The 13,117-nt window shown below is 44.5% G+C and overlaps 1 protein-coding gene across 1 annotated transcript; it reads left to right on the plus strand.

Annotated features, from left to right (window-relative positions):
- Positions 1 to 927: 927 nt before the first annotated feature.
- On the plus strand, positions 928 to 12,802 carry PFDN4 (prefoldin subunit 4). The gene is made up of 4 exons (XM_021677817.1): positions 928 to 1,104; positions 7,052 to 7,159; positions 8,142 to 8,282; positions 12,406 to 12,802. The coding sequence occupies exons 1-4, from the start codon at positions 1,081 to 1,083 to the stop codon at positions 12,535 to 12,537; spliced, it is 405 nt and encodes a 134-aa protein (XP_021533492.1). The 5' UTR covers positions 928 to 1,080; the 3' UTR covers positions 12,538 to 12,802.
- Positions 12,803 to 13,117: the final 315 nt, after the last annotated feature.

Genomic DNA, 13,117 nt, shown 5'->3' on the forward strand with positions numbered 1-13,117 from the left:
TTTTTTTTTAAAGATTTTATTTATTTGACAGAAAGAGACACAGCGAGAGAGGGAACACAAGCAGGGGGAGTGGGAGAGGGAGAAGCAGGCTTCCCGCAGAGCAGGGAGCCCAATGCGGGGCTCGATCCCAGGACCCCGGGATCATGACCTGAGCCGAAGGCAGACGCTTAACGACTGAGCCACCCAGGCGCCCTTTGTTTAATTTCTTAAATGGTAAATATCGATGAATATAACCTATGTAAACAGAAGATCTTTGGGGTGTTCAGTAAGTGTTAAGAGTATAAAGGAACCCCCACACACACAAAGAAAAAGAAAAAGAAAAAAAAAATAGGGAGGCACAAGTGTCAGGGTATACGGTAATTACTCGTTAACATTGTTGAATAAATTAATAGTACTTCCTCCTTCATACCATGCGAATTATCAGGGCACATACATCTCACATCCTAGAGCCAAGGTCATCTGTTTTTAGCTCTCTCTTTTTTTTTAAAGGATTTTATTTATTTGAGAGCGAGAATGAGAGACAGCATGAGAGGGAGGAGGGTCAGAGGGAGAAGCAGGCTCCCCGCAGAGCAGGGAGCCCGATGCGGGGCTCGATCCCAGGACCCCGAGATCATGACCTGAGCCAAAGGCAGACGCTTAACCGACTGAGCCACCCAGGCGCCCTGTTTTTAGCTCTCTTTAACAAAGTATGCCGATTGTTTCTTAAAAGTTTGTGGAATTGATGAAAGACACCTTCCCTTCCGTCCACTCGGGGCCCCGCCCCCGGCCCCGCTGCGCTGCGCGGGGCGCCCCCTGCTGCCCGGCGCGGGACGCTGGGGCGGTTCGCCACACCCCCCACTTTCTGTCGGCCCACAGGGCGTTGACTGTGCCTTTAATTGGCATGTACCAAGTCCTTCCAGGATGTGTTTCCTCCCTGAGTCCCGCACGTTAGGAATCACGGGTCGAGGATGCAGTAGGAAGGAATATGGAGACAGTATTGTATTTGCGGGGAGGTCTGAGCCCACAGGGAGCGAGAGACGGCCCGGGGCCGGAGCGCGCCCTTGCGGCCCTCCCCGCCGCGCGCCGTAGTCCAGTCCCAAGATGGCGGCCACCATGAAGAAGGCGGTGAGTGGGGCGCTCCGGGTGCGGGATGCTCGGGCAACGGGCGGGGGCCGGCCGCCGGGGGCCGGGCGCGGGCCGCCTGGGGTGCGCGGCCCTGAAGCCCGGCGTGCGGCCGGGGGCCGAGGCCGCCGGCCCTGAGGGCGGCCCCGCGGCGAGGCCTCCCCGCTCCCGGCTTCCTGGAGGTCTTCTCAGGCCGCGGGGCAGCCGGGCCGGGACCCTCGGGGGCCTGTGGGCCGCCTCTCGCGGGGCTGAGAACGGCCGTGGAGAGCCTGAGGACCCGCGGCGCAGGCCTTGTCGTTGGCGGTGTGAGAAGCCGAAGGTCCCAGGGGCTGCCGTTGGCCATCACGCTGGGCGTTTTACCTGGGTTGTCACGTTTAACCCTCACAAGTCCACAAACATGGGTCCTACAGGCACTGTCCTTTGCACGTAAGGAAGCGGAGGCCCAGAGAGGTGGAGTCACCTGCCCAAGGTCACCCAGCTTTAAGGAGCAGAGCAGGACCCTGCATCCCCGGGTGATCTGGCCCCAGAGCCCTGTGTCTAGCCCTGAGCCGCCCACACCCACACTCGATGTGCCTGTGCGTCCAGACTAAAACTCTGTGTTGAGGATGGATGATGGGCCCGGGCCAAGAAGCCGTCTGTTTATTATCTCTGATCCTCCCAGCAACTTAGCGGAGACGCGGTTTCCTCCCACTTTACAGATGGAGAAACTTAACAGAGCGGTTGGTGGCCTCAAAATAACTCAGCTAATAGGCAGAGCTGGAGTTCAAACTCGGGTTTTATTTTGTTTTTCCCAAAGCCCACCTTTTATTCTACTTAGCAAGCTGAACTCCTGTTTACAGCGTATGAGTCACTGCGTCTACGCAGGTGCTTAGAAATATCTAGATGGAAGAAAGATAAAATGGGGAGGGGGCAAAGAAATAATAACATCTGATAATTATGGAGGCCTTCCTTTTTATTGTGTGCTAGGTCTAAGCGAGTTGTGTGCATTATTTTAATCTTACCCCCGATACTGCTTTTATTCTTATTTTACAGACGAGGCAGTTGAAGTACACACAAAGTTAGGATTAAAGTGAGCACAATTCTGACTCTAGAGCCTCTGCTTTTAACTTCCATCCTGTCTGATGGAAGTCCCCTGGCTGCAGGGATTTGCTTGCATTCAGCTTCAAATTCCTTGGCTCTCATACTCAGCAATATGCATAGTCTGAGCACATTGCAGGGTGTAAAAACCAGGACCGCCCCAGGCAAACCAGGATGATTTGCTCACTCTATTGGTCTATCATCCACAGATTCTTACTGAGTACCAGGGTAGGGTTCAGGGTTAAGGTGATTCAGATGAGTATGAAACTTTGTGAGATTCACCCCACCTCTGTTTTGTACTTAAATTGGGCCCTTGGACGGGGCGCCTGGGTGGCTCAGTCCTTAAGGGTCTGCTTTGGGCTCTGGTCATGATCCCAGGGTCCTGGGATCGAGCCCCACATCGGGCTCCCTGCTCCGCAGGAAGCCTGCTTCTTCCTCTCCCGCTCCCCCTGCTTGTGTTCCTTCTCTCTCTGTGTCTCTCTCTGTCAAATAAAGAAATAAAATCTTTAAAAATAAATAAATAAATAAATAAATTGGGCCCTTTGTTAGGTACGGTGTTTAATTCCATAGATGGTACTAGTTGCATATCCCCCCCCCCCAACTCCCCCTGCCCTCTTTGACAAATATGCAAACCGAAGTGCAGAGAGATGAAGTAAAGTTCGAGGGAATGGTAAGAAAATGATTTGAACCTTGGACTTGGCAAGACTTTTGATTACCAACATATTTTCATTCATTCGGCGAACTTTTTGAGCATGTAATATGGCACAATTTCAGTTTTAGGTGAAAAGCAGTGATGAGCAATAATAATGCTTATATCCCCTTATCCTCATAGCATTGTAGGACTTACGTTCTGGGGGAGAGCAGGCATTACTCACACAGGCAATAGTCACACAGAAAACTGTAGAATTTCCAGCTCTGCTAAGAACTATGACAGAAAGGACTTGTGACATGAGGGCTGGAGTAAGGTCTGTTGGTGACTAGAGAAGGCTTTCGTGAGAAGGTGTGATCTATACAATGACATAAGGAGGGGAAGAGAATGTTGGAAAGGGATGAGGTGTTCTAGAGGAGGAGGATCACCTGCAGAGACGCTGGGTACATTTAAGGAAAGGGTGGCTAGAATGACAGAGGATCGGGGGAGGTTGAGCCAAGATAGCAAATGAACATATTGACGGGTGGGTGGTGGCCAGAGCATGAAGGATTTTCTTCTTTGTCTTGTAAGACTGATGTGATAGATGCACCAGCCTCCTGCAGGTGTTTTCCAGTGCTGTGAACAATTTCTGATAGGTTAACTGTACGTACACTCTGGCTCTCTGCCTGCCCTGGGAGCAAATGGGTATGTCAGTGAGTAAGCATGAAATATCATAGGGATAGCCTCTTGAGTTTAATAAAAACTGTTTGCAATTTGGAGTACTTTACATTTGTAACACGTTTACATCCCAATGGGTCATGGCTTTTCTGGTGAGATGATTAGGTGAGGTGGTTTAGTCCTCTCCTCTCCAAAGGTCTGCTTTCCAAGATCTGGTTTTTGGCCATCAGAGGACTGTGTTTGATTTCTGTCCCTGATCCTCAGTACAAATATCCCCTCCCCAGAGAGGCCATCTTTGACCTCCCTATCTAAGGAAGCCCCCTTCACTCCTTATCCCCTAACACTTGCAACCCCTACACTGTTTTGCATTCCCCATCACGTGTATCATCATCATCTAGCATCATCTTGTTCACCTTGTCTTTTGCCCACCTCCTCTAGAATGTAAGCCTGCAGGTATTCATGAGGGTTGGACTATGGCAGTTTTCTGGCATGTGGGAGACATTTACCAAGTAGTTGTAAAATGAATGACTGTACTGTAGGCGTGAAAAGTGAATAAAAATACAAAGCAAAATTTTATATCATGGAGACTTGGCAGACACCTTTAAAAAACAAAAATAAAGGCAGACTGAAATTGGCCAGAATTTCCTTCTCCTAGGCTTTTAGGACACTGATGGACCCAGCTGTCAGTCCACGTTCTGCTGGTAATAGCCAAGACTCAGTGGGGCAAGACTGAGTGTGGTTCACTTTCCTCTCATAATCCTGTAAGATGCTGAGTTTGAAGAAAAGGGTCCAGTCAGGGTCCAAGGAATTTTAATTTCCACTTTAAATATTGAGCAGTCATATTTCTCCCCAGCCTAGCAGAATTTTCTTCTAGATCTTTGTCTGTTCTTCCTCTCTAATGATTTTTTGGGTAAACATTGTTCAGGAAATAAAGCACCTAGCTATCATTATTGAAAGGTGACTCCATCCACAGGTCCTTATTTTATCACCCCTGCAAGGTAGGAGGAACCAGCGTCCCCATTTTACAGGTAACAAACCTGAGGTGGCTACAAAGTTGAATAATTTGTCCCAAGTTCCTGCTTGCTTGGATTTGAATCCATTCACTATTTCAACCACTCTGTGTTGTCTCAAAGAACCAACTCCTTTCTCTTTGAGTTCTCGTGACTTTGTGAGCGGCAGTGAGTACAACTGCCTTGGCTTCTCTTAACGCAGGGGTCCCTAACCTTTGGGGGTGTGGATCCCTTTGAGAATCTGAGGAAAACTGTGAAGACCCTTCCAGAGGAATGCACTTACAGGACATACCATGCTGCACACAATTTCAGGGGGTAAAGGGACTTCTTAGTGTCTCTGGATCCCCAGTTAAGAATTAGCCCCTCCCCACCAAAATGAAGCTTCGCGCAATGTAGGAATGTTCAGAACAGTGGGATGAAAAGAAGCCACTGGCGTTAGTCATGGAAGGTGCTGACTTCTCACTTTTTGCTGTAAACAGAACGCCACCCAGTGGAGTTCTGCATGCCACCCAGAACTCCACTGGGTGGCATGCAGTTTAACCACGGACTTCACACGCCGACTGTAGCCCGTAACCCCAGTGAGAAAACCACGGTTAAGGAAACGGAGTACATGGTCCCAAGTACATGCTGGGGCGCTGTGCGGTGAGGCTAGGACAGGAAATGCCTGCTTTGGAAAGATAGAAACAGGTGGCCAAATTCCTCCACGACTTTTCAGAAACTGTGTGTGTGTGAGTCTGATCAAGCGGGATTTAGATTCAAATTCGGAAACAATATATTAGCCTCAGTTGTGTGTTAGGCCGGTCCCGTGGTAGTTGCTTTCATGGGAATTACCCTGTTCAAGCCTCACGATGACAAATGCGTCTATAAATACATATTCAGGTTTGCGGGGCCTCAGTATTTAAACTCTGCAGGCAAGCAGGAACTCTCTAGAATTCTCCGTTCCCTGTTTGCTTCAGGAATTGCTAGTTCTTATGTAGGCAAAGTCACTTGAATGCCAGGGTATCTGAATATGGACTTTCCTTTGGTTTTTATAGTGCAGCTCAGTGTTTCCCAACTTCTGTAGTCATAAAAATCATGCCCAAGGTTGAACATTCAAAGCTATATATATCGTGATCTAAAGGATTTTTTCAGGATATCCTCTGGGTCTCTGATGCTGAGCCGATACATATCAAAGTGCTTGTTGTGTGTTGAGAGCTCCGGGGCAATGGGGGGGGGGGTGCTGAGTTCTAGGTGTCTGCCTTGGTGTTCTGTCCACTGAGCTCCAATCTTGCTTGACACAACAGGTTGCCTTTCAACCTCTGGAGAAATAAAAGTGTACACCTCTATGTGACTGGTCATGAGAGACCAGGCGAAGGGATGAGGCGTGGTTGTTGTGAATCATTACAAAAGAGCAAAAATAGTCTCTGTTGAAGCTCTCTCTCTCTTTCCTCCCTTACAAGTGCTGTTGTTCTTATTTTATAAATGAGGGGAAACTCTAAGGAGAATCTGGTATTTAATTTTTTTTTTTTTTTTAATATATGGTTCCCCTTTGAGAATCTGATGAAAGCCAAGGACTTCCTGCTGCCTCTTACAAATGTGCGTGATTGCTTGCCCACATTCATTTTCGCCTTCAGTTTCTAAGAGCTAGTGGACCTGTCTGGACTCCTGAGTCAGCTTACCTGGGTTGAAATCGAATTCTACCGCTTACTGGCTGTGTGACTTCGGGGAAATTACTTACCCTCTCTGTGCCACACTTTCTTCATCTGTAAAATAGTTCTACTTCCTAATGATCCTACTTACTAAGATTTATTAGAGGATTAACAGTGATGATAAAGCACTTAGAAAGTTCTTGATACATAGTAAGAGCTCAATGAATGTTACTTTATGATTTTATAGATACTATATGTCATCTAAGTACTCTAATTTTATTTACAAATTTAATCACGGAAAATATTTTTAAACATTCGATTTTACTCATTTTATAGTATGTTATACCTTATTCTTAATGAAGACATGTAAACAGGTTCTGCATTAAAAGAAACATAATTTTTACCATGTGTGAAATACAGCCACTGACATATGTAGTAACCTTCTAGCCAGTATATCATTTGCATTAAACATTAGAAACTGTCAGATTTCTGACAGCTTTAATAAGCTTATGCAGGTTTTAACTCTGAGAGCAGAAACTGGTATGAAGCATTTACCAGAACTCACTACCACATCATTTGCTCCCTGAGTTATCTGGATGAAAGAATGTTCTAACTTGAGAAATTCTGCTCTAGGCCAAAGTTGGCTGACTTGATTCAGGACTTATTCTTAATTGTTTATATTTGAAATGTTTTTGTAGCTTATGCTTTATTCTGTAGACTGTCAGAAGAGATGATAGATGTATGAACAAATCTTCAGGTTGTGGAGCAAAAACTTATAAGGCCTATGTTTGTGATTTTCTGTACCTTTTGGGATTCTTGACTGTATGAGAGCAAATAGTTTATTGAATTATTTCAGAGTTATATAAAAAGCTAACCTATAACTTCTCCAGGAAAATTAATTCTACAAAAAATTTAAAATGTTTTTTCAGGCTGCAGAAGATGTCAACGTTACTTTTGAAGATCAACAAAAGATAAACAAATTTGCACGGAATACAAGTAGAATTACAGAGCTGAAGGAGGAAATAGAAGTAAAAAAGGTACTAAAGAAATGTATCTTATTTAAGAAAAATGAAAGGTCTTTATACTATAGCTTTTTTTTTTGAGAGAGAGAGAGATCGCGTGCAAGGGGGGTATTGGGCGGGGGGGCAGAGAGAGAGAGAGAGAGAGCATCCTAAGAGCCTGATGTGGGTTTTGATCCCACAACCCCAGGATCATGACCTGAGCTGAAATCAAGAGTCAGACGCTTAATCAACTGAGCCACCCAGGCGTCCCTACACTGTAGCTTTTTAAAACTGAATTCAGTGATTCTATTTCTCTGGGCTCTTTGTTGCAGATGATGTAATCCACTCTAGTTGGTGTAAGAAAAAAGACCTTGTTGAAGGGCTGTATAAGAATTTACAGATTGTTGAGGGGGTGAGCCTGGGCGGGGGTTCCGGGAGCAGGCCGCAGAACCGCGTCTCAGAGACCGTGGCTGGCGATGGGACTGCTGCTGTTTGCAGTGATCCCAGAGCCCGCCGCCGCCTCCAGCTGGGTCCACCCCAGCCCCTGCCCGCCCCGCACGTCGGGCCTGTGCCCATCCTCTCCTCATGTGACCCTCTGAGCCGAGGTCCAGTCCCAGTGCAGTTGACTGGTGGAATGTCAGTTCGTAGCTGCTTTCCTCCTCTCATCAGGCAAGGCTGAGCAATGGCGGTTTGCTCTGTTTCTGTTCTACCATAGGAAGGCAAAATTCACCAAGCGGAACCTGTTAGGGTAGGAGGACATTTTGAGTGGGCACAGATGCCCGCTGTCCTCTGCAGGCACTCGGAGCAATCTGGAAGTAGCTAGAGGACAGTGACTTAGCTGTTGAGGGCTTCCTTAGGAAATGCCATCTAGAAATGTAAGGAAGTCTTAGGTTGTGTGGTGATACCTTTGCGAAAGGGTCTTTCACAGAGTTGGTGTCCCCAAATTAAAATTGGCTACTCACCCCTATCAGCAGATTTTGAGTGTGCTTTTCATTGCCGTTTGCTTTTGTGTTTCTAGAAACAACTCCAGAATTTAGAAGATGCTTGTGAGGACATCATGCTTGCAGATGATGATTGCTTAATGATACCTTATCAAATTGGTGATGTTTTCATTAGCCATTCTCAAGAAGAAACACAGGAAATGTTAGAAGAAGCAAAGGTATGCTGGAGTCTTTCCCTGGGTGAGGGAGGCTAACGCTCCCATTAGGGTGTGTGTTACAAAGGACACGCTAATTCCAGGTGTAGGGAAATAACGGGTGCTAGGTAATAATACTCCATGGGTTTTTACAACGTCCCAGGCATGCGGTGAAAGCCTTGCAGGCATGATCTTATTTAATTCTGACAAGGGCTCTGTGAGATAGGGCCCATTCATCCCAATTTAGAATTGAAGGGATTGAAGAGTAGAGGCTGAGAAAGGTCATGGGGCTTACTCAGGGTGACAGAGGGAGTGGCCTTTTGACTCCAGAACCCATGCTCTAACTGTGTGGGAACTATAGAGTATCATAAGGTAGAAAAGGAAAATTGCCTGTAATCCCACTACCGAGAGGTAACTATCCATCGTGAACATTCTCATTGGTTCTTTTATGTTTTTACCTTCTCTTTTCTCTGTAGGTTTGCTTCACATTTTGGTCAGTTAACCTCCCACCAGAAGTACTTTCTCATTCTATTTAATGTTCATTTGCCCAGCAAATCTTCATCAGGGGCCTGCTCTGGGCCAAGCACACATGCTTTAAAAACATCATTTTTGGGGCGCCTGGGTGGCTCAGTTGGTTAAGCGACTGCCTTCGGCTCAGGTCATGATCCTGGAGTCCCGGGATCGAGTCCCGCATCGGGCTCCCTGCTCAGCAGGGAGTCTGCTTTGCCCTCTGACCCTCCCCCCTCTCATGTACTCACTCGCTTTCATTCTCTCTCTCTCAAATAAATAAATAAAATCTTAAAAACAAAAACAAAAACATCATTTTTGACGACTGTTAAATGTCATGCTAGTGGACACCAGTTCCGGTCATTGCCCTCCTGTTGTTAACATGAATTTGTTTCCAGTATTTTCCTACAGTAATGTTGCAGTGAGCATTCTTACACACCTGAGTGTTTTTCACATTTAGGAAATTCTTTTTTTTTTTTTAAATTTTTTATTGTTATGTTAATCACCATACATTACATCATTAGTTTTTGATGTAGTGTTCCATGATTCATTGTTTGTGCATAACACCCAGTGCTCCATGCAGAACGTGCCCTCTTTAATACACATCACCAGGCTAACCCCTCCCCCCACCCCCTCCTCTCTAGAACCCTCAGTTTGTTTCTCAGAGCCCATTGTCTCTCATGGTTCATCTAGGAAATTCTTTTTTTTTAAATTTTTTATTGTTATGTTAATCACCGTACATTACATCATTAGTTTTTTTTTTAATTTTTTTATTCTTATGTTAATCCCCATACATTACATCATTAGTTTTAGATGTAGTGATCCATGATTCATTGTTTGTGCATAACACCCAGTGCTCCATGCACAACGCGCCCTCCTCAATACCCACCACCAGGCTAACCCATCCTCCCACCCCCCTCCCCTCTAGAGCCCTGTTTGTTTTTCAGAGTCCATCGTCTCTCATGGTTCGTCTAGGAAATTCTTTTAGGGAAATAACCAGGCAGGTGTCATTACTAGCATCTGAGGCATTTGAGACATGATATGAAAGGAGTTTCCAGTTCACACGCCCTCCAACTGTCTGTGAAAGGAGCGGTCACGTTGTGCCTGAGAAGCTGATGGCAAACATTTTCTAATTCTTTTGCAGTTTGCTTAATTAATCTGGATATTACTTAAAATGTTAGTCTTCCTTCTTCAAATGTCGTAGAAAGCAAAAATTTCTCTGAATTAAACCCATATTTAATAAACCCTAGGAAGAACTAACATTTTTACTCCTGAATCTTTTTATGCAGAAACATTGGTGTTTCCGCTTGTGTTTAAATCTTTTCTTTCACAGTAAAATTTTGTAATTTTGTTCTTTTTTAACCATCCTAACCATCTAGTGGGAAGTATTTCAAGATAGTTGGTGGTTTTTGTCACTACTATGAACATGCCACCCTCCCCGTCCCCCCCCCTCCACAGCTAGTGAACCTTTATTATGTTTTTCATTTATTCATTCATTCATTCCAGGAATATTTGTTGAGTGCTTACTCTGTATTAGGGTCTGCCATGAACCAGTGCACAGAGAGGACAATGAAATATGCCTGGTTCCCGCTTGCAGGGAGTAGACAGTGTAAATGGAAAGAGAAAGTCCAGGAAGCATAACTAGTAAGTGGAAGGTGGTGTGGGCCTAGAGGTGCTGTAAGAACATAGAGTAGAGGAGTGCGCATGGTCAGGAGGGGCTCCCTGGGAAGGAGATGGCTCAGCAGGAAGTTGGGTATTCCCCAGAATGGGGGGCAGGATGTTCCAGACTCATGTGTGATGGTCGTGTGTAAATGGTCATAAAAAGATCATGGCACAGAAACACAACTAAGAGAAGTTCTAATTTGCTGGATATTTGGGAGCATCTGAAATTGTGACCACAGCTTGAAGAACTCTGTCAATCGAGTTGATAAATGGACTTGACTTTCGCAGGGGTCAGCAAGCGTTCTGTGCCAGGCTAGACGGCAGATATCTCAGGCTTTGTGAGCCACCCGGGCTAGGTCACAGTTGCCATGAAAGCAGAACGTGTAAATGCATGCCCATGGCCGCATTCCAGGAAAACTGCACGGACAAGCATCAGGCTAGGTCTGGCCTGTGGGCTGCAGTCTTCACTCACCCGGCCGTAAGGCGAAGAGGAGCCTTTCAGGGGTTTTTAAGAAATGAGTGATACATGATAGGATTTTGCTTTTATTTTTTATTTATTTTTTTATTTTTTAAAAGATTTTATTTATTTATTTGACAGAGAGAGACAGCGAGAGAGGGAACACAAGCAGGGGGAGTGGGAGAGGGAGAAGCAGGCTTCTCGCGGAGCAGGGAGCCCGATGCGGGGCTCAATCCCAGGACCCTGGGACCATGACCTGAGCCGAAGGCAGACGCTTAATGACTGAGCCACCCAGGCATCCCAGGATTGTGCTTTTAAAATAATTTTCTTGCATGTTATAATTTCACTCATCAACTAGGTTTTCTGAGTAGAGAAGTTTTATCTCCTTTCTAATAGCTGTACGTCTTATTTCTGTTTCTTATAGCCGTGGTTCTCAAACCTTTAGCATGTATCAGAGTCCCCCAGAGGGCTTGTTGAAAATTCCAATCACTGACATCCCAAGAATTTCCAAATCAGGAGGCCTGGAGCGCAGCCCTAGAATTTGTGTTTCTAACGAGTTTCCAAGCGATCTGGGGGCTATACCTGGAGATTCATCAGCCAGATTCCTAAAAGAATAACATTGTCAATACTAGCATTCTTCCCTTCTTCCTAATATTAATGGGTATGCCATTTGTGTGACTTCATATTTTTTTGGTCATGTTTAGGAGAAATCCTTTTTTCTTGTTTTTGTTTTTTTTAAGACTTTATTTGTGAGAGAGAGAGCACAAACAGGGAGAGCATCAGGCAGAGGGAGAAGCCCGCTCCCTATTGAGCAGGGAGCCCAATGTGGGACTTGATCCCAGGACCCTGGGACCATGACCTGAGCCGAAGGCAGATGCTTAACTGACTGAGCCACCCGGGCGCCCCGAGAAATCCTTTTTTTGATCCTGGCCAGGAAGGAACTTCTGACATCCCATGCGTTTCACGTGGGCAGTGCTGCTCTGTGTCATAAACGAGGCCCTCGTTAGCGCTCTCTCACAGTAGCTCCAGGGGCCTCGCAGTTGGTAAAAATTTCTCCCAGATTCTGACTGTAAGTTGTTACTCTTAATTAGTGTTGGTCGTGTGAATTTTTATCCTTTCTTCTAGTTTCATAGTTATTTTTGTGGGAAGTTGGAAGAGGCTGTGTTAGAAGTCAGGCCTGTGATAAACTGTTTACCAGAAGTGTTCGTATAAATGTTCTTTCTTTATTAAGGGTGTGATAATTTAGGAATTAATTTTCTTTTATCCATTTTGTTTTTTAAATCATCAAAAACCGAGAAGACAGGCTTGATTTATTCTATAATAAGCAAATATAAATCATGAATTAAAAATGGCCATATTCAGACTTTTGGTTTAGATTTAATTATCCGTGTTATTTAGCTGCCTGTCCCAAGTTTAGAAAATTTGACCTAAAATTCTTCCCAAATATTATTTCATCCACAGATGCTCAGAAACCATCCATTGAATAGAATTAATTTAAATGATTTTTTTTTTTTTCCCCAGAAAAATTTGCAAGAAGAAATCGACGCCTTAGAAGCCAGAGTGGAATCAATTCAGCGAGTGTTAGCAGATCTGAAAGTTCAGTTATATGCAAAATTCGGGAGCAACATAAACCTCGAAGCTGATGACAGTTAAACATTTTATAATACTTTTTTTTTAATTTGTTTAATAAACTTGAATATTGTTTAAAATGATAATTTCCCTTCTTCAAATGATATGGAAAGCAAAAGTTTCTTTTTTTAAAATTTTCATTTATTTAATGAAACTTGCCTATTTTCACATGTCTTGCTTATTTATTTTATATTTTTAAAAGAAGACAGTATTCATCTATGTATTTTGCATAACGATTCTATCAAGTGTAGGGGCTTTATGTCATGTTATTAAAATCGGTTAAGCAACCTTTTACGTTTCTATATTATCATTTAGAATATGTGTTGCAGTTTTTATTTATAAGAAAATGCACGGTTGGGTCATGTTGTTTATATATGTCTCTTCAAGGTGGTGAAAGCACTTTAGAAAGATCCCATCGTGTGTCAGTCTACTCACTGCCACCAAAACTTTGTCAGATGCTAAAAACAAGTACACACTGCATTTAAATATACGTAATGCATGTTTTGTCTAGACGTATTTCATGTGTCTCTTACATCTGTATCAGTGTCCTAGATCTTGGTAAAAGAACCAGATAGTGCTGAGACATGTTGGGGCATGTTGAGTT

This window comes from Neomonachus schauinslandi, chromosome 10, assembly GCF_002201575.2.
Source record: "Neomonachus schauinslandi chromosome 10, ASM220157v2, whole genome shotgun sequence".
Taxonomy (NCBI): Eukaryota; Metazoa; Chordata; class Mammalia; order Carnivora; family Phocidae; genus Neomonachus; species Neomonachus schauinslandi.

Bases quoted from the DNA above. Each gene is read 5' to 3' on its own strand.
- PFDN4 (XM_021677817.1), top strand. From the start codon at position 1,081: ATGGCGGCCACCATGAAGAAGGCG. The intron at 7,160-8,141 runs GTACTAAAGAAA...TTGTGTTTCTAG, and splicing joins AGGAAATAGAAGTAAAAAAG to AAACAACTCCAGAATTTAGA. The intron at 8,283-12,405 runs GTATGCTGGAGT...TTTTTTCCCCAG, and splicing joins AAATGTTAGAAGAAGCAAAG to AAAAATTTGCAAGAAGAAAT.